At 55.7% G+C, this 18,467-nt stretch overlaps 5 protein-coding genes across 5 annotated transcripts; 3 read left to right on the top strand and 2 right to left on the bottom strand.

Moving 5' to 3' along the window:
• Positions 1–3,055: 3,055 nt before the first annotated feature.
• On the bottom strand, positions 3,056–4,319 carry INS49_011651 (uncharacterized protein; the record flags this gene model as incomplete). Its single annotated transcript, XM_043172364.1, has 3 exons — positions 3,056–3,473; positions 3,592–4,077; positions 4,138–4,319. 3 exons carry the CDS (start codon positions 4,317–4,319, stop codon positions 3,056–3,058), a joined length of 1,086 nt encoding a protein of 361 aa, XP_043024109.1.
• Positions 4,320–5,592: 1,273 nt separating this feature from the next.
• INS49_011650 (uncharacterized protein) lies at positions 5,593–6,282 on the top strand (the record flags this gene model as incomplete). Its single annotated transcript, XM_043172363.1, has 2 exons — positions 5,593–5,719; positions 5,798–6,282. 2 exons carry the CDS (start codon positions 5,593–5,595, stop codon positions 6,280–6,282), a joined length of 612 nt encoding a protein of 203 aa, XP_043024108.1.
• A 121-nt stretch (positions 6,283–6,403) lies between these two features.
• On the bottom strand, positions 6,404–7,645 carry INS49_011649 (uncharacterized protein; the record flags this gene model as incomplete). The annotated part of the gene is made up of 1 exon (XM_043172362.1): positions 6,404–7,645. One exon carries the CDS (start codon positions 7,643–7,645, stop codon positions 6,404–6,406), a length of 1,242 nt encoding a protein of 413 aa, XP_043024107.1.
• A 244-nt stretch (positions 7,646–7,889) lies between these two features.
• INS49_011648 (uncharacterized protein) lies at positions 7,890–10,831 on the top strand (the record flags this gene model as incomplete). The annotated part of the gene is made up of 5 exons (XM_043172361.1): positions 7,890–8,046; positions 8,132–8,644; positions 8,708–8,967; positions 9,723–9,953; positions 10,010–10,831. The coding sequence occupies 5 exons, from the start codon at positions 7,890–7,892 to the stop codon at positions 10,829–10,831; spliced, it is 1,983 nt and encodes a 660-aa protein (XP_043024106.1).
• A 5,291-nt stretch (positions 10,832–16,122) lies between these two features.
• INS49_011647 (uncharacterized protein) lies at positions 16,123–17,830 on the top strand (the record flags this gene model as incomplete). The annotated part of the gene is made up of 3 exons (XM_043172360.1): positions 16,123–17,085; positions 17,142–17,645; positions 17,711–17,830. 3 exons carry the CDS (start codon positions 16,123–16,125, stop codon positions 17,828–17,830), a joined length of 1,587 nt encoding a protein of 528 aa, XP_043024105.1.
• Positions 17,831–18,467: the final 637 nt, after the last annotated feature.

Here is an 18,467-nt window from a genome sequence, read left to right as displayed (position 1 = left end):
TTAACTGGGTAGGGTATGACGACCGTGAGGAAGGAGGAAAGAGAAAGCAGTTCCATTCCTGGGCAGTCATGCATGCAGAGCCCAGAGCATGTCAAGCCTCTTGACCGACGATGTCGACACTGCTCAAATGCGAGAAACACAAGAAGCAAAAGCACAGCAAGCGAGCGAGCGTGGGGGGCAAGGCGGCAGGTAAATAGCCAAGCATCGGCCCCGGGGTAGAGAGAGTGTGGGAGAGGGTGGCAGCAGGTGAAGACGGAGTTAGGCAAAGCTTATGCCAAACATGGAAGCGATAGGTTGTGTGTAGAAACCCCAAGATCTATCGTTCCATCCATGCACGCACGACAAAAGCCCATGTCACAGCTATATATCACAACCACCAGAGCCAGGGGGGGCAGGCCACTCTCCGCTCCAGCTTCGTGATCAGTGTTCATCCGTCGAGGCCCACAGCCGTGTCACTTGAGCATGGGCCTGGGGGGGCCACGGGGCCGGCCACTGAGATAATCTGGGGCTGGAGATGGGATTCCACAGCGATAGCCAGGCACCATACCCCCGGGGCCTTATCATGGCATGACAGGATGCGGCATGCTGTTGGGGGTGGGGTGAGGAGCGGACTATGGGCTGCAAGGTGCGCCCCACCGCAGGTCAGATACATGAAGGTTACACGGGCCTGCCGTCTCCCGCCGCTGGACGAGAATGCCTGCTCGTATGGAAGATGGCCGCGGGTGCACAGCGTTCCCTGGACAAAGATGCAGCCAACCGACAAAGCGCCTTTCCTTTCCCTGGGCCCGTTCAGCTCATATGCGCGTTGGCAGATCAGCAAAAGCAGGCCGAACTACAGGCTTAGAACAGCCCGAAGCTTCTTGACCAGACCCCGAAGTATTGATGGGCGAGGGCTTGGCGGGTGCATCGTGCTGCGGTGGGTCGGTTTTGTCGAGCTCAACACCGTCCGGATGTTTGAGGCGTGGTGCTGTCAGAGCCGGCAACTGAAACAGCAGTACAAGGGAGCACTCGCCCCGTCTTTGAAGGACTTGTCGGACTCCAGGGCAGATCAGGATATCACCTACCCCTCTCAGGAGCGCAGTATGCAAAGAGATGCGGGATTACCTGATACCAAGTGTCGGCTGCTGCCCAGAGCGGCTGTGTGCCAGCGGGTGTAATGGTATTGGATGGTTTTGGACGAATCATGTTGGGCAGAAGCATGGAGGGCCAGAGCGATGCGGCTGAAGCTCGGTCAGGATCGCCAGGGGCCGCCATGGACTGCACGCAGCTCGTAGGAATAAGTGGAAAGAACGCAGGTAGGGCAACTTGGCTGTTTGGACATCACAGGTGAACTCCCCGACACCAATCAGAAGCCCGAAGCCTGGCGCTCAGTCCCGCCCAGGTTACTTGTCTGGGGCCAGTTCCTCCCCATCCCCTGTCCGCCTCTGCTGCAGAGTCTCGCAGAAAGGTTACAAGGAGGTACAAGACCAGACTGCGGCGCGAATGGCAACCTCTGCGGCCAATGGCCAGCTCAGGTACGCGACGAACCACAGACGATTGTGAGACTGCCAAAGACGCTGTCCCATCATGGCACTGTCGTGACGCACAAGTCTCTGCCGTTCCTCGTGTTACTCTTTGATGCAGGTTCCTTTCGAGTCCACCATGTCTGAGCCGTTTGCCTGCCCAACCCGCTTGCTTGACCTTCCATGCTTCGATCCAGTGCGCCCACGAGGGCGGCACGTGAGAATCCACGACCGTGGCATGGGCCCCTGGTTTGATTAGACAAGAGACTGCACTGGTTGTTTGAACTCTGCATTATACATGGCTGAGACACATGAAAGCCGTTCTCCCATACAAGCCCGCAACGATGTTGGACTTCGACATGGATACGAACGCTGTTGAATGAGTGGCGTTCCCGAGCTTCCAGAAGCCCGACTGCGAGGGCTCGGGAAGTGGCACGCCAGCAGTGCTCCTGGCCGCTCATCCACTCAGCAGAGCGTATTCCCGAGTATTGAAGCAGTGCGATACCCTGCTCGCCGGGCCGTAGGCCGTCCCAGGAGCCTGGAGGGTAAGCACTCTCGTCTGCGTCCTGCCAGCACATCAGGGTGACTCTGCCTCGCGACGCACCATGATCTAGAGTGCAAGTCCGTAAGCCTCAGGGTAAGCAAAAAATGTATCTGATCTCGATTGGACTTCGAGACAATAACCCCTCTGTAGAATCATCGTGCAGAAAAGTCCTGAGGTCCTGCAAGATTTCAGCAAGTTGGGTTATGAAGGTCCGAGCCGTCTTGGCCCGGAATCAGGCGCTGAAAAAGCAAGCGAGGAGTGGCTACCCACACCGACTGATTGAGAGAATTTGACCCGCCGAACTCTTAGAGCGCTTTGGCTGAAGAAGGCCTTCAGCAAGCAACCCGGACGAAGTGTGGAGTGCTCGTGCTTTGACGTGTCAGCCCTAATGTTGAGCAACCTCGGACACGGGCCAGACGAGAATGTTCCGCCGTATTGTAGAGAACAAGCATTATGCTCATTGGGGATCGTCTCGTTGCATTGCGTGCTAGTCAAGTCATCGTCTCGTATCATTGATCTTCCGCCATGCTATCCCGAGAACTGTCTGGATGTATACATAGATCCACGAAGGTGGCTATGTCTGTCAGGCAGTTAGGAAGAATACAACGATTCACTAAGCAGGACCTTGGCCTTGGCATAAGGCTAGTTAGCACCGCATGCGCTCTCGGCACGTGTGCAGTGTAGTAATATAGGGCCAGTCTCGAGTCGCATAATGATATGTCAGATACTGTGGCAAGACAGTACCGGATCGCTTATGCTGCCAACTCATCGCCCGAGGCTCCTGAAAGGTCCAAAGCTCCGACTCAGCGGGACTATCGATAATCGCATAGCTGCCGCACTGCAGTAGCTGATGCGCAAGGGCAAGGGGTGCATCGTTGTCCGTACGGTGCTTCGAGGTCATGCTTGGCAACGCATGTGAGCCGAGAATGGCATCTGATCGTCGACCAAAGAAGTGCCGAAAAGAATAGTCGGCTTGCGGTTGCAGCGACCCCGCCCACGGCAATCGATCTCACGAGCCGACGCCTCCTGTGGCCTCTCTGCCCTGAGCACGCTCCAGTGCTTCAACCCGTCTCAAGATTCCCGCCTTCCAGTGCCTATACTCGGCCCTCCTTCGCTCGCTCAGATAGTCGAACCTGTCCTGCAGCATCGTGTCCGCTTTCCGAATCTGCACAGCCGCGGCCGTGGATGTCAAGTCTTCCTCATGGGCGCTCGGGTCCACGTCTTCTGCGTCCTGTTCTGCGTCCCGGAGGAGATCGATGCTCCGAAACCAATCGCTGTCGAGCCAGCCACGGTCCGCAATTACTGTGAGGGCTTCGCTGATGTCAGCCGCTTTGAGGCCTTCTTGCCATCCCTCCCAGAAAACGGCCTCCTCTTCTTCGGTGGCAGCGTGACTCCTCTTCCCCTCGTGCCGGGGGAGGTTTGACCTCCTGTCTGGCGCTTTTTAGAGCCCCCAGCATATGTTTCCGCGTGGCATTGAGGCTTGAGCGCGAAGCGTCCGTAGTCATGTTTTCACCGGGGGCGAGTCGAGCGGACTCAGACACATACCAGTAGATGGCAGCAACCAATGCGGTCAGGTGACCATTGACCCAGTCGTCATCTGTTCTTCGACGATGTGGTGCAATGATGGACTCGAGACCAAAGACGATTGTAGGTGCCAGATCCGGACCGCCGCTTTGGTGGAGAGTGGTGCACAGATGGCGGATCGCAGGACGCAGCCACGGCGGGAACGAGGGGTCCGATTTCCTTGCCGTGTTCTGCGAGCTCAACTTGGTCGGCGTTCCGGCCTTTGCAGGCGTGCGAAACGCCGCCAGAGAAAGCTCCTTGCCCGGCGTACCCCTGGACGGCACAGGGCGAGACGCTGGCGAGCTGAGACCCTTTGATCTTGGCGTGCCGAGGCCATTTGCTTTGCCGCGGCCAGATAGCGAGGCGGCAGGGAGGATCTTGTCAAGATGTATGTAAAGACGCTTGTAGATGCGTGGTGGGATGGGAGGTCTTGGCTCAATAGGCGGGAGGTTAAGGGTGATCTTGAGTCTATAAGGGCGTTCAGCAGGTGGGCCAGGGGCGAGACCAGCTTGACATAGATAGGCCTACCTGTCGCACGCAAGATGGCAGCACGCATACAATCGCGCGACGTCTTCCTCGGCTTTCAGCGTGCTCGCGCGAAGGCGAGACTGCGCGAGGAGAGAGCCCGCGAGCTCGACGAGAGGTGGGGGCAGATTTGAGTTCTGGGTGGGCAGGAGCGAGAGTAGAGCCTGCTCTATTTGTCGACTCATGTTTGTGCAAGGCTGACTTGTAGGATGGATGTCATTGATCAAGATGCGATGCGATGCGAAGTGATCTGGTAGGGTATCGTGCGTTGTTGTCGGCGGTGGTAACAGAGAGGTGTAATCGGAAGGTCGAGTTGAGCTTGTGTGGAAATAAGCCGTCGCGTTGGCAGCTCCAGCTTTGCTGGCAAATCTGGGGAAGACGCGGGTCAGGGGTGCCTTGATTGCGACACGAGAGCACGTGTGGCTTTAATTAGGCGATCTGAGGCCCCTGGGGTCTGTCAAGACTCTATCTCAGTAATCCAGCTGGCCACTAGCACACGTTAGGTGGTGGCAGGCCGGAAGGCAGTGGGCATGTGGTCTAACGGTGACGAGATAACACTCAACGAGCACCTGCACCAAATACTCCATCTATACTCTCGCTCGGCGCAGACCATTCTTGACCAGCAGAACATATGCAACGACCTAGAATGTGTACAGTATCTGCTCCAGTACTGATTTCTCTATCATGCAGGAAAGCAAAGATCACGCTTCAGCTCCTACTTGCCTTCTCTCCGTATGACCATGTCTACTATGCAAGTCTGTCAAAGCCGTGCGCCGCCGTCCTCGAGGTTAAACCAAGACGGCTGGAGACTGTGCGCTTTGTGCTGCTCTCGCACCAGAGTTCAAGAAAGCATTGGGGTCATTAAACCTATCCCAATCGCTCAGGCACTAGTCCAGACATATTTCTACCTAAGCAGGTACTTAAGTACCTACCTAGTTATGCTGCACAGCCAGCAGGAGACGGCCAGGCGGCACTTGCAAGACTAAGTTGGCCGTTGCTTTGAGCCTTCAATCCGCAACTGTCCGAATAGGCGCGAACTAGGCCCGTCCTTTAAGGGAAGCCGGTCTTGGGTATAGTCCATTTTATAGTCTACTCTACTCCTCGGTAGTCACCTGCACATACCGAGGTAGGAATGTCTTGGTTATTGGCATCGTCGTTTTGTTCCCTGCAAAAGTCAACCTGCCTGCCTGCGTAGTCTCTTGCTGGACAAGTTGAATTCCACGGCAAATACCCCGGCGCTAGCTCAAAGGGGAAGGCAGTGACTGCCGGGGCAGGCGGGTCGCCCTGTTCGTACCAACAGGGATGCTGACACTTCTGGGGAGCTGTGCGATCCGGGGAAACATGGCGATTGACGACATCCGTCTCCCAGCTGCTGCTCCCGGCCTTCCTTAAAACAGCGCACTGGTCAATCTGCCTGACATTCTTGACTCTCTCCTCATCACCCAACCTCTCGCCATCATGCTCGCGACCATTGTTTTCGCGCTTGCTCTGAGCAAAGCATGCCTCGCGCATGGCGACCACGGAGATCACGGCCAGAAGCCCATTGTTGACGAGAATGCGAGCTGGATGGCGAAGCACATGGCCGGTATGTTCTGTCTTTTTCCTGCGTAGATAGGAGCACCTCGACAGCAATTGGCAATGTCTGATCCTCCCCTTCCCGCAGAGGAACACCACGCCGACGACTTCGACGCGGGCTCCTTCTTCGTCCTGCACGACTACAACAGCGATGGGCAGTGGGAGCCCGAGGAGATTTTGAGGACATATGGTCTCTTTGACGAGTCAAACAAACAAGTCACGGAGGATCGCAAGAAGGAAATCGTCCGCGAGGTGCTGCGGCTGGCCGACAACAACAAGGACGGCGTCATTAGCAAGGATGAGTTTGAGATCTTCATGATTGAGGGCGGCACGCTTCCAGACTTTGGTACGGGGCCTGGGCACCATGGCGATGACGAATATGAATACGAGATCCACCACTGGGAGCTCTATCACGACGAGAACACCAAGCTGGAGGACCTGACACACCCAGAGGACATCGAGCACTTCAAAAAGCACGAGGAGATGGAGGACGAGCAGGACAGGATCGAGGAGCTTAAGCACCGGCAGATCGTTGAAGAGAACATTCCCAACAAGTTCAGGAGATCGAGCTGAGCAGCCTTGGCCAACACGACGGATACGACATGATCGACCATGGGATTACAATGGGGTTACACCGGAACGACGTACACGACTGATATACGATGAGGAGGTTCATCATGGTGTGTTAATAGATCTATGCGTTGTAATTGTAGACATCGAAGACGCAGTGCCACACGTCTGGTGCGAATGTCTTCACTAATTCAACATTCTCGACCTTCGCGGCTTTGTTTCGCCCACCGCGCTTGTCCCACCCATCAAAGAGTTCCTGTATCTCCTTCCTGCGCCGCTCAATGTCGTTGACTGCGACGTTCTCGTGCAGATGCAGCCAGCCATCCTCCGTGCGGCCCAGGATCGCCCGCGCGGCCTCCCAGCTGTCGTCGCTCCTGGGCAACAGCCCGCAGTTGACGTGTCTCACAGGCAGGTCGAGGCCGTGAGACCGCAGTTCCTGCACCCTCCTTGCGGCTTCCTGGTTGTTCTCCAGTAAGACGACGATCTTATCCTCCTCGGACACCAGCTCGCGCGTCGGCCGCGCCAGGTCCGGGCCCTGGATGATCTTGACGGGCCACCCGTTGGCACGCGCGCCCCTGCGCAGGCCCTCAACGCTCCACGGGTTGAGCTCCCAGCACAGGACCCTCATGCCGAGCTTGGCGTACGAGAAGACGAAGTAGCCGATCCCCGCGTAGAGGTCGACCGCCCATGACTTGCTGAGCGCAGCTCGTGGCTGTACCCTGTGCGCCAGTGGTTGCAAAGCCTCCTCGCTTGGAGGGCTCGGCGCGTCGTGAAAGGCCAGTAGCCGGGCCTTTTCTTTGACGTTGCCCCTGGAAAACATGGTCCACCGCGGGGCCCAGGTCTGGTGAATGCCGTTTTGCTTTGTGCGTGCCCAGAGGGCCCGGTCAAAGTCACCGCTGGTGACGGTCCGCCCCGGCGTCTCGGACGGTCCGAAATCGCCGCGCAGGATGCGCAGGCCGATCGGGCTCCTCAAGATGTTCTCATGCTGTTGCTGCTCCTCGGGGCTGCTGTGTGCACTTCCTTCTGCAGCTGTTGTCGTGCCCACGGTCAGAGGGATGCCATCGTTGGCGGCAAGGTGCGTGACCTTCTCTCGTGTCTTGTCTCCGATTTTGCGCAATGTGGTTTCCCATAGATCATTGCTGCAATCCAAAGAGACAGTTGAGAGAACCTTGTTCCATGCTGGCGAGGTAAAGCTGCCACTAGGGAGCAAGACCATCGGCTCATGCGTGACCCATCTTTTCGGTGCCTCTGCCACTAGAGAGTCTGCACTTGCCTCTAGCACAGATAATTCTTCAGAGTGGCCATCGAACCATTCGTACACTGCCGCAGAGATAGGGTTGGGTGGTTTTAGTTTTGGGCGCGACATGGTGAAAGTAGAGGGAGAGGCGATGTTTGGAGTCGCATCCGAGGATGTTGTGCCTCGGCTCAGATCTCCAACTTGTTGGGAGTTGGAGACCCGGAGATCCCCTCAATCCACCTCCTGTTTGCCGTGAGATCTACCATCTTCATAAATCAATCCATTGCCGCCGTTTGATTGTCATCTTTTTATACATTGCTGCGCCCATTCTTTAGGAACACGGATCATAATTCGATTGAGAATAAGCGTCGAAATGGCCGAGAAAGCAAAGCAGCGGCTCCACGCCATCGGCAAGCAGATCGCCCCGGCAGTCGTCGAAGACGAGACCTTCGAAGACGTGCCCCCCATCAAGCAAGTTGGCCCGGTATCCAACGGTCCCCGTGCCCGGGGGAAGGTGGTCATTATCACAGGTACGGTACTTTACTCACTGTCACAATCGCCACAGTGTCTCTAAAGGAAGCCATCATTTCACTGACACCGAACCCGAACCCCCAGGCGCGAACTCGCCTCTGGGAATAGGAAGGGCTACGGCTCATCAGTTTGCCCAGAACGGCGCAAAAGCAGTCTACATCTGTGACTTTGATGACAAGTACCTCGGATACCATGAGAGACAGATCAAGTCACTTTACCCTGCCGTGGAAGTCCACACGCGGAAGTTCGACGCCGCGGACGAGGAGGCTGTCAAGGAGGTCGTTGACAACGCGCTCGGTCGTTACGGAAGGCTGGATGTGATGTTTGCGAACGCGGGTATCGTTGGCCACCCTATCATCTTCTCGGAGACAACGAAAGAGGACTTCATGAACGTGCTCAGAGTGAACACACTTGGGCCCTTCCTTGCGGCCAAGCACGCCGCTCGCGCAATGGCCAAGACCTCTCCCGAGAAGAAGGCCTCGGGCGGCAGCATCATCATGACGGCTTCTGTTGCTGGCATCCGTTCTAACGCGGGCCCGACGCCCTACTCGGCTTCGAAGTCGGGGGTGATCAACATGGCAACAACGATGGCGTACCGTGAGTCTATGTTGTGCACGTGCTTGAGGAGCGCTTTTGATTTTGGCTAAATCGCTTTGACAGAACTTGCCGGCTCTAATATCAGAGTCAACGCCATATGCCCCGGAGTTGTCGAGACCGGCATGACAGCCCCAATGTACGAGACAGCCAGGGCAAGGGGTACGGAGAGGAAGATTGGCCAACTGAACCCGCTGAAGAGAGGGAGTGCCGCCGATGAGGTTGCGCGGGTGGCGCTGTTTCTAGGATCCGACGAGAGCAGCTACGTGAACGGTCAAGCTTGGGCTGTTGATGGCGGTCTAAGTGCTGGCCATCCATTCGTTCCGGTACGTCGTCAATGACAAGCCTGTAGCTTGTCTCTCGAGCCGTTCCAACCGGGCCGCTCGAACCGGTTCCCCACCCTTTTCCCAAGCAATCCTTCTTTATGCCCTCGCAGATGCCGAGTCTGTCGACCAAGTCGCTAACTCTGGTTCACAATAGGGCAAACTTGCCTGAAAAGGGAGTGGTTCTTGCTGTTGTTTCTCAGGGGCCACGCAAAGCCTAGACAATGGCGAAATGAGTGACAGCAGCCATGTTGGGACTGCCTTGATTCCAAAGGGGCCTAGACCCACTATGTCCATCGTGGCGCCTTTGACCATGCGACGGCAATGATTGCGAGATTGGAGTTCTTTCATTGAGGCAGTTTCCGTATCGAAACCACTAGTCGAGATCTCAATGGACTGACTATCTTTGTCGGTTCTCCCGATTCTGCTGCCTGCTAGGCTTCTGAAGTATTCCGTGCTTCGATATAACAGTCGTTGCTCCTATTCGGGCACCTCTCCGCGGCGAACCCGTTAAATTTCAAGTAGAGAGCAAGAGCAGATTACATTCCTTCATACATTTCTCATTTACTTTCATTACCTGTGCTCCTTACGTACGTTCATTACTTGCCTTTGTTACTAACACTCATTACCAACACTCGTTTCTCACATATATCTTGCAATCGCCAGCCTCCCTCATCCGACAAAAAGTATGCTTCAACTATTTGCTATGGTCGCGGCGGTCGGTCTGTTCGCTTCGGCCAAGCCTGTGCCTGCTCAAGACAACGTTTGAGGCATCGAAAACTACCAAGTTCATATTCTCTGGCGAGGACTATGTTTACGCCGCACGACGCGATGGCGGTGTTATCAGTCTCGACTCTGAGTTTGAGAAGGGAGATCTAACCTTAAATCCAACATGGCTTGTACCAAGCAACATCGGCTACCTGACCAGTGACGCAAACTCCGGGTCCCTGATCGATACTGCTTACAACAAGCAGTCGAACAACTTGACGGTGAGCGGCCATTACTACCCGGATCGGTCGGCGTTAGGCACATGACGTACAACAAGAACTCCACCCGACTGCTGGCTTCAACCGGTGTGGGAGTCGACATCTGGGACTCTTCTGCCTCGGACGGCAGCCTCGAGTTGCTCGGCTCATTCTTCTCGGATGACAATAGCACCGAGAGTTACACGACCCAAGTTGTGCCTGATCCCTTCGGTAAAATATACGTCGTCAGTGACAGGAAAGCGAACTCGCTCATGATCCTGAGCGCCACCGACGATAACGACATCAAGTCCCTCGGCACGATCGCCATAGAGGAGAGCTGTGGCCCTCGCCGCGGCGCGTTCTATGCCGCGGACGGGAAGAACCCGACCCGCTACTTCGCGCTGTGCCAGTCCACCAAGGAGCTCCTCTCGTTCGAGGTGGACCTCTCCCAAGGCACCTTCAGGCTCCTGCAGAGGCTTCAAACGTCCGTCGACACCAAGGGCGACAAGCGGTCGGTCGCGGACCTGCTGCTCCAGACCAACAGCGACAGGAGCACCGACCTTTATGTGACCAACACGTTCGTAAGCAAGGACGATGACACGGACACGGACACCATCGCCCACTTCCGGCTGCCAGCCCCCGAGGACGATGAGAGCACCGCACCGGGCGATCTCACCGACATCACAGCAGACCGCATTGTCTCCTCCAGGGGTATCAACCCGAACAGCATATGCTTGGACCCGGAGGGCCAGTACTTGATCGTCGCGAACCAGCTGAAGGGCCCCGCCGCTATAGCCTTTCTCAAACGTGACACGGAGACGGGCGCGCTGAGCGAAAAGAGGCTACATTGGATTTTAAGAAACTTACTAAAGGCACGACTCGGTTCGGGCCTTCAATCGTGACACCCATATTGAAGTGATCACTAGTATGCAAGGCGACTGCAGGCAGCTTCACCTACCCATCGGCGTTTGGTTACTACTGCTCTTCCTCGCCAGTCCCTCTTTCTCTCGGAAGTTGCTCAGTTATACGAGTATAGATGCGGCCATTTGGGATCATGCAAAGCGTCTTTGAATAATAATGCTATTCGGCTGTGGCGTTCCCTTCTAGTATATTTAATTCAATCTCATATTAAGGCCACCTAAAGCTTCACTTGGCGATACTCGGTGAAGGTTATGCTTCATTTGATCTTTCATGGCCAAGACGAGGTATGACTTCAGGTAAACAAAGTCTGCATAGCAATATTCGACCTTAACAATTCTTTCTCCTGTGATCTGCCTGACCAGTGAGATTCCGCAGCATCGTCAAACACGTCGCACAATCATGGCCATGGAAGAAGCCAAATACAAAGATACCTGAGGAAGCCATATTTTTCAATATGCAGCAAAGTCATAATGCGCATACAGCATGATAATTTGGAGTTCACAATATCATCCTTTGAGCTGCATTAGGGAAATGCAATCACTTCAGTCACTGTACAGTAATTAGCTGCGCACATATATCAGTGTAAACCTTCGCAGCTGGAGATCACGCACCGCCAGGATTCTGTTGAATACAGACCTCTTACTTTACATGCAGGATGTGTTCCATGACCGCTGTGGCTTAATTACATCCTTGTTTTCTTGGAAGAACGACTGCTGACTAATGAGTATACAAGCTCAAGAATAGGGTGTGAGGAAATCGTAATAGAATGTTACATGTCAATATCAACTACACGCCTCAGGCATGTATTAACTGTCCTCCCAGTCGTACAGTCTGAAGTGCTTGCGTGGTCAACCACTTCCCACAGGAAACCTCACAACTATAGTTCAATATAACTTGCGGCCTGATCTTCTATAGATTAGGCTAGACCCTCGAAACCCCGTCTCCGTGAAGGATAAATGACCATCCAATACACTCCTGGCTGGAGTATTGCCAGTCACAGCCAAGGTGCATTATTCATTTGAAGTCCAGTTGTATCACACAATTTCTATCTATTCCATCACATGAAGTCCCCCCTGAAATGTTGTTTCAGCAAACAACCTCATTTATCATGCTTCAGGATCCTCGCTGGTCTCCAGGGTGCCCGGCCGAGCCCCCGGGCGAAGCGCACTCAGCCGAGAGCGGTGTGTCCGACTTGGTACAGTATGTACCTCTCGCACCTTGGTCTGCAACGCAAGAAAGCATGTCTACAATGTCATTGTGTGAAGTGCTTGAGTCATATGACTGATCAATGCCCCCCATCTGAAGACCAGCCTTCTCGGGCGAGTGTTGTGCCGGCTTGTGGGCCTCGAAGTAGAGCATCTCTACTCGATCGCCTCGGGAATTCTTGCTAGGATGGTACGAGCGAAGGGAAGCGCATCACTCTTAGGGGTTGAACCCTCTGGTCGATGCTCCGATCTCTTGGAAGAGAGAAGCGCGCATGTCAGCCTCCGGCCTGGCCTAGACTGAACCTTATTTCGTGGAAGACGATGTGTTCCAAGGCTGGCAGCCCTCAGCCGTGTGAATGAGGGGTTTGATGAGATTCGGAGCTGCGTACCTGTGCTGCGTGGATCCGAGTCGTGAGATGACATTTGAAGGGTGGCAGGTTGCGTGCGATGTGGTCCAATGAGAGCCCTTTGAGCGGGAAGGCACGAGGTCCAGATGAGGCTGAAGACTGCGCCGCGGGGAGGTTGACAGGGGTTGTGGCGGGTGGATCCCGACCACAGCCAAGGTTTTCTTGGTTCTTGTGTCGCGCGGGGACGAGGGTCCCCTAAACTCTGTATCAACTCAACCACCCCTCCTTGCCCACCGCATCAGCCTGCCTCCCCCACGTCATCGGAAACCTAACCCCAACCCAGCCGCCTGGCCTGGCCCGGCTGGATCCTGATTGAGGGGGTGAGGAGCCTCGTCACTCCCGCCCTGCCTGCTCGTGCCCTCTCCATCGAGGACCGAGGGCTGACGCCGTTGCAGCGACATCTGAAGATTGTCCAGTCCAGATCTGCACCTTACACCTTGGACTCGACCGTTCACCCGTTGCTCTGTCACCGACCCTAGGTCGCCATGCAGTGTGACCGGACGAACGCCGTTCTGCTCCGGAAACACAACGCTCTCCTGGCTACTGCGCAAGCGTTGTCGTACCGATCAACATGTGCCTGTAATAATGCTGTTGTATCGCTCGTTGCACTGGCCTGAACTGCAAGGACTGGCAGTGCCGCCTGAGTGGCTCGGCACACAAGGTCGCACCGGCCGTGGAGCGGCGCAGATCGCCACCGGCCCAGCTCGATGGGGGAACTAAGCGCCAGCCGCCAAGCATAATGATCGTCATAAGACACCTCCAGACGTCTGCTGCAACAGAAAACCTCCCGAGCCTGCAAATGTACATCAGCGACAAGCTCACGGGATCCTCGGGCCCATCTGACCGACTCATGAGGGTGCATGTCTTTTGGGCGTCAGTGCAGCAAGCAAGAAACCCACCATCATCCGATCTACTATCCGTGCGAGCCCAGGACGCACTGCCGCTGTCAGATTGCGAGCCATCTCACGGTCGTTCATGCATTATCGTCTTCGGCCTGGCGTTGTTCTAGCCCAGCCGGCTTCCGTGTCGACACGAGGTCTCGTCTGCCTCGTCAGTCTAGATGGCGCTAGAAGCTGTGCAAACAGCTTCTGACGGCGTCATACCACTCGTTGGTGGCCACAAGCGTGGTCTGGGTGGCCTGTGTTCGCGAAGGAACGGGGCGGTGGCTAGGAAAGATATGTGGCAACTGCCGACGAGGTCGAAAGCCAGACTGTCCCGACAGCCAAGTGATGGGGCAAACTTAAAGTGCCAGCCCTGCGCGGCTGGTACCATCCTAAGCAAAATACCGAACCGTTGGTCGAGGCTTATTCTGGCCCTCGAGGCGGGCGATGACATCGTCTGGACAGCCCAGCTAGCACTCAGCCGCTTCCTCGTGGCCACACCTTATTCAGTGCGCGGCCTGTGAGTTGGCGACAGAACATTTAAGGCCAAGCTGACAAAGGAACATAGCTGGACCAGTCTGCGCATGCGTCATATCTCGTCCAGCCACCGTTATCTGAGTAGGGAGCTGGGCAAGGTTGAGGCTTCGATGTTGGCTTATCCGAGGAGGAGGTTGAGCACTTGCTAAGAGTGCGATCTTCTCGGAAAATTTTGAGCCAGCCCATGACGGCCGGGAATTTTCAGTGCTGCCGATGCCGGTATCATCGACGACAGATTCTATGGAATGCGTGCCGGCCCACTGCTTTGGGGTCTGGCTTTCCTCTGCAAGACCTTCAGGATTATGGTCTCCCGATCTGACATCGATCTGCGCAGAATGGACACCGACTCGTTCAACTCGTTGGTAGACATCCGCTTACCTGCATTGCGGCCCGACGGCTGGCAAGCATCAGGACAGCATGCCTTTCGATGTTCACGTTGCGCTGATTTCGATCAGGTGGCGGTGAGTCCAGGACGAACTCCTCGTCTGGTTCATGAACTGCCCCGCCGCTGCCGAGTTGATGTCGCAGCGTTCGCGAAGGGTTCATGAGCGGATGTTCACCGAAGATGTCACCTCCTCACAGGTCATGCCAACAAGTCAAGGGCGGGTGCAGAGGCTGGACAATGCGTTCTGGATCTGGCTACTCTGCTGAGCCAAGGATCGCTCAAGCTGGGGCAGGCCTGCGTGGAGATGGTGCAGTGGCTGGCCGTCTCTCCACATCATGCGATGCGTAGCCGCGACGGAGTGGGTATTACATATCGCCGATATTAAGGTGCTTTTCGCGAAGCGCCTCACGCGGCTGAATTGGGCCTGAGACAGCCTCCGAGGCTGGACCCTCGTGATCTCTGTCAAGAAGAATCCACATCTGGATGGAATTGGGTTTAGGGCAGGCGGTTATTTCTGGAGACTCAGTCACCTTGGGAAGATACCTTTGATTTTCGAAAAGAGGGAGGCCGGTTCCAGTCAGACAGTGTCAGACTGAGAGAGATGCCTGCGGTCCGGACATGCAGCGCGAGTTTGCGGGAGTGGACAAGTTCCAGCCTCCTGGCCGCTCATGTGCCGTGGGAGAAAATCTCGACGGTGAATTATGACAGTCCGGGGCCAAGACACAGCTGAGTCCCTACTCGCCAAACAGCAATTCCACATGTCAGCATGCCTGGATCTGCATCGAGTGCTGCCAGCTAATGGAACTCTGATGCTGTCCAAGGCCCAAAAAGACACCATTTCATGGGGCAAATAAAGATATTTGCTCACACGAGGTGTCTCTAACCGCCTGTGATCAAGTGCACACGGCACGGGCTTCGTGGCAGAGGCTTGTTTTCGTCTGATTTGAATTCTAGTCAATGGTTCATTAGGAAACGGCTCCCAATTCTTCGTTGCCTGTGAGATTGTGACGAAGGCCAGTGTCTTCGCCCTCATCCGGTCTCGAGGCTGCGAGGGTGTGCCGGGAGGGTGACAACGGGAAGCAACGGTGACCCTGGCTTGGGGTGCATAAAATTCGGATTATCAGAACACAACCAACACCAGCCATTTTGGGATTGCATGAAAACCAACTCCTGGATGTCTAGTTTCACGCCATCATACTCTCCCCACGAACCCTGAATATCTCTTGGGACTTGACGTCACGTCCACCGGTCCCGCAGGCCCTTCCCGACTGCCATCCGACTGACCCTCGCAATGTGCCTCTGACACACCGTACGGCGCCGGAACCTGGATCATGCCGTCGATTGAGTTTGCGCAACTCCTCCTCCGCCTCCTCCTGCTGTCAATCGGCCGCCCCTCCTGGAACGCATCAGCCCAGGCCACCTGCCTGGGCCCGACCCTTGTGCCCTCCCACCGGGCCGCCTCGAGGGCCTCTCCTTGTCTCTCAGCGGCTGGGTGCCATCATCGGCGTGTTGTACGACGCAGCAACCTAGTCAGGTTCACCCTCGACGGCAGCGGTGGGTGGCCATCCAAGAAACCAGGAAACCAGGAAGTAGTTGCCTGGCTCGGCCGGAGTATTCGATGCGGAACCACAGCCAGATCCAGAAGCACACCCCCGGGATATATGTATGCGTGTAACCCTTATTCTCTTTCTCGAAGACCAGTAGAAGCACTCTTCCAACTGCACAGTTTCATCAACCGCCAGAGCCCTCACCAGTAATTCGTTCCCATTTCTCCAGCTGGGCGACAGGCCTTTGCCACCACCTTACCATCCACTCGCCCACTCTCTGCGGGTGATCTCACCCTCAGTAGGACCAGCCATGGCAAACGAACACTCCATCCCCATTAGGGTTGCATACGATGATGCGGCCCATATGCACGGGCAGCAGTCTTCAGAAGATCGACACAACGATGTGATGGAGACAACAGAGAAGCATGTCGACGAAGACCGCCTTGAGGACAGCTTATCACCCAACACCGCCGTGGAGGAACAGGATGAGCTTTCAGATGACTCCACTCCTCCCGTACCACCAGTCCCTCGTCAGCTCTCGTCTCGGGCTTCTCGGACACGCATTCGAAGAGGCCAACCCAAGAGCTACGATTCAGATCCTCAGACTTATGGTCAAGACATGCCGCGCATGATGTCCTCGAGGTCCAACCGCCCTCGCTTTCAGGACGAGATGTATGAGAGCGACCCTCACTACGGCTCTGACCGCGCCTGGAGGGAGGAGATCCGACATCCAGATTACCAAGACCGCCGGTACATGAACCGTGGGAAGCCGCCAAGGGCCTTCCTCAACAACCAGCAGAGCCCCGGCACGAAGCAGTGGGTGGAGGAGTCAAGATCTTACCATGACCCTTTCTCGCCCATGCAGCCCCCAAAGCGGTTCTACACCTTCGACGAGGAGCAAGGCTACGGCCCGGGCTACCCGGGAGGATATAACAATCGCCAGACGTTCTCCACTGACGACAGCCCGCGAATCCAGTGGAACGCCCTCACGAAGGAGCAGAAGGCCGAGGTACTTCGTCTCCCCTGGCTTCAGTGGATGAACTCGGACTTCAAGAACCACTTCGTTGCCAGCCTGGGAGAATTTGTTGGCACGACCATGTTCCTCTTCTTTGCCTTCGCTGGCACCGAGGTCGCCAACATTGCATCGAATGCCAACGGCTCAAGCAACTCGTCAGACTCCAACACAACGACTGGTGGATCGACCGGTTTCAATGTCAACGTGCTGCTGTACATTGCGCTCTCCTTCGGCTTCTCTCTCATGGTAAACGTCTGGGTAAGTACTTACCTTTCGGCCTTGACAACATGTTCAGAACTCTGACAGCGCTTTAGATCTTCTTCCGCATCAGCGGTGGCCTGTTCAACCCGGCCGTGACGCTCGCCCTGATGCTCATCCGTGCCATCTCGGTCTTCCGCGCCATCGCTCTGTTCATCTCGCAGATCCTGGGTGGAATCATGGCCTCGGTCCTCGTGCGATTCCTGTTTCCCGAGAACTTCAACGTGCGAACCACCTTGGGCGGCGGGGCCAACATCGCGCAAGGCATCTTCATTGAGGCGCTCCTCACGGCCGAGCTTGTCTTTACCATCTACATGCTTGCGGCGGAGAAGCACAGGGCTACTTTCATGGCACCCATCGGCATTGGCATGGCTCTCTTCATTGCTGAGATGGTCGGTGTGCAGTTTACCGGTGGCTCTCTGAACCCTGCGCGCAGTTTTGGCCCATGTGTGGTCACAGCCACTTTCGATACTGAGCATTGGATCTACTGGCTCGGCCCATTCCTCGGAGCGCTGATCGCGTGGTTGTTTTACCGTTTCATCAAGGCGCTTGAGTACGAGGTAAGATAATCCACTCTCCAATCACGATACGAGATCTGTGATGCTGACGAAGATGTCCTTTTTAGATGGTCAACCCTGGCGCAGACGGCGACCCGCTCAACGATCCCACCAAGAACCCGGAGAAGGCGGCTGAGATCAAGATCGCAAGGCAGAAGACCAGCCTGTCGAGCATGAAGACGCCGTGACCGGCGTCGACATCATGACCTCCTGGCAGCCTCATACCCACAAAACAACTAAAAACTAATATTCAAGACCGTCATTTGCATGAATGGATTCACGACGATAATTTCGGGGTGCCGAGCTGATGCCTAGCTCGCAGACAGTTTGGCCTAGTGCCTAGGCTTTCAGGTTTCATGCTTTCCTGCAATTTGCAATACCACAAGCACACGAGCACACACACACGAGGCGTTCATAGAGAAGATCTCCATGGCGATGATTTTACGACGATGATGATTCCACAATCTGCTCCTCGATTTCCGGGTTGAGCCAGCCGCTGGCTTGGGCAAGCACACGACGTCCAAATAGACTACTCCAGGCTAAAAATGAAGAGATGCCACAAATCCACTTGAATGCAGCACCCGATGTGACCTCTGTAGGCAGAATGCTGCACTAACTGCGACGAACTCTTTCCAGCGCACTGTACAGTAGACTGACTGCATTAGCGGCTGTCTGCTGGCGCAGGCGAACGCCCGCCGCCGTGCAGAGGGAGATCTTCAGGAGAACAGGCCTGAATCAGGCATGGGGTGGGAGGTGGGCGGGCGACCAAGCCACGCGGCCGTTGGCGCGGACGCTGGCGTTGCAATCCGTCACCTAGCGATCGGA

This window comes from Diaporthe citri (assembly GCF_014595645.1).
Source record: "Diaporthe citri strain NFHF-8-4 chromosome Unknown scaffold_5, whole genome shotgun sequence".
Classification (NCBI taxonomy): domain Eukaryota; kingdom Fungi; phylum Ascomycota; class Sordariomycetes; order Diaporthales; family Diaporthaceae; genus Diaporthe; species Diaporthe citri.
The sequence above is the reverse complement of the archived record's forward strand: the minus strand, read 5'-3'. Positions and strand labels throughout refer to the sequence as shown.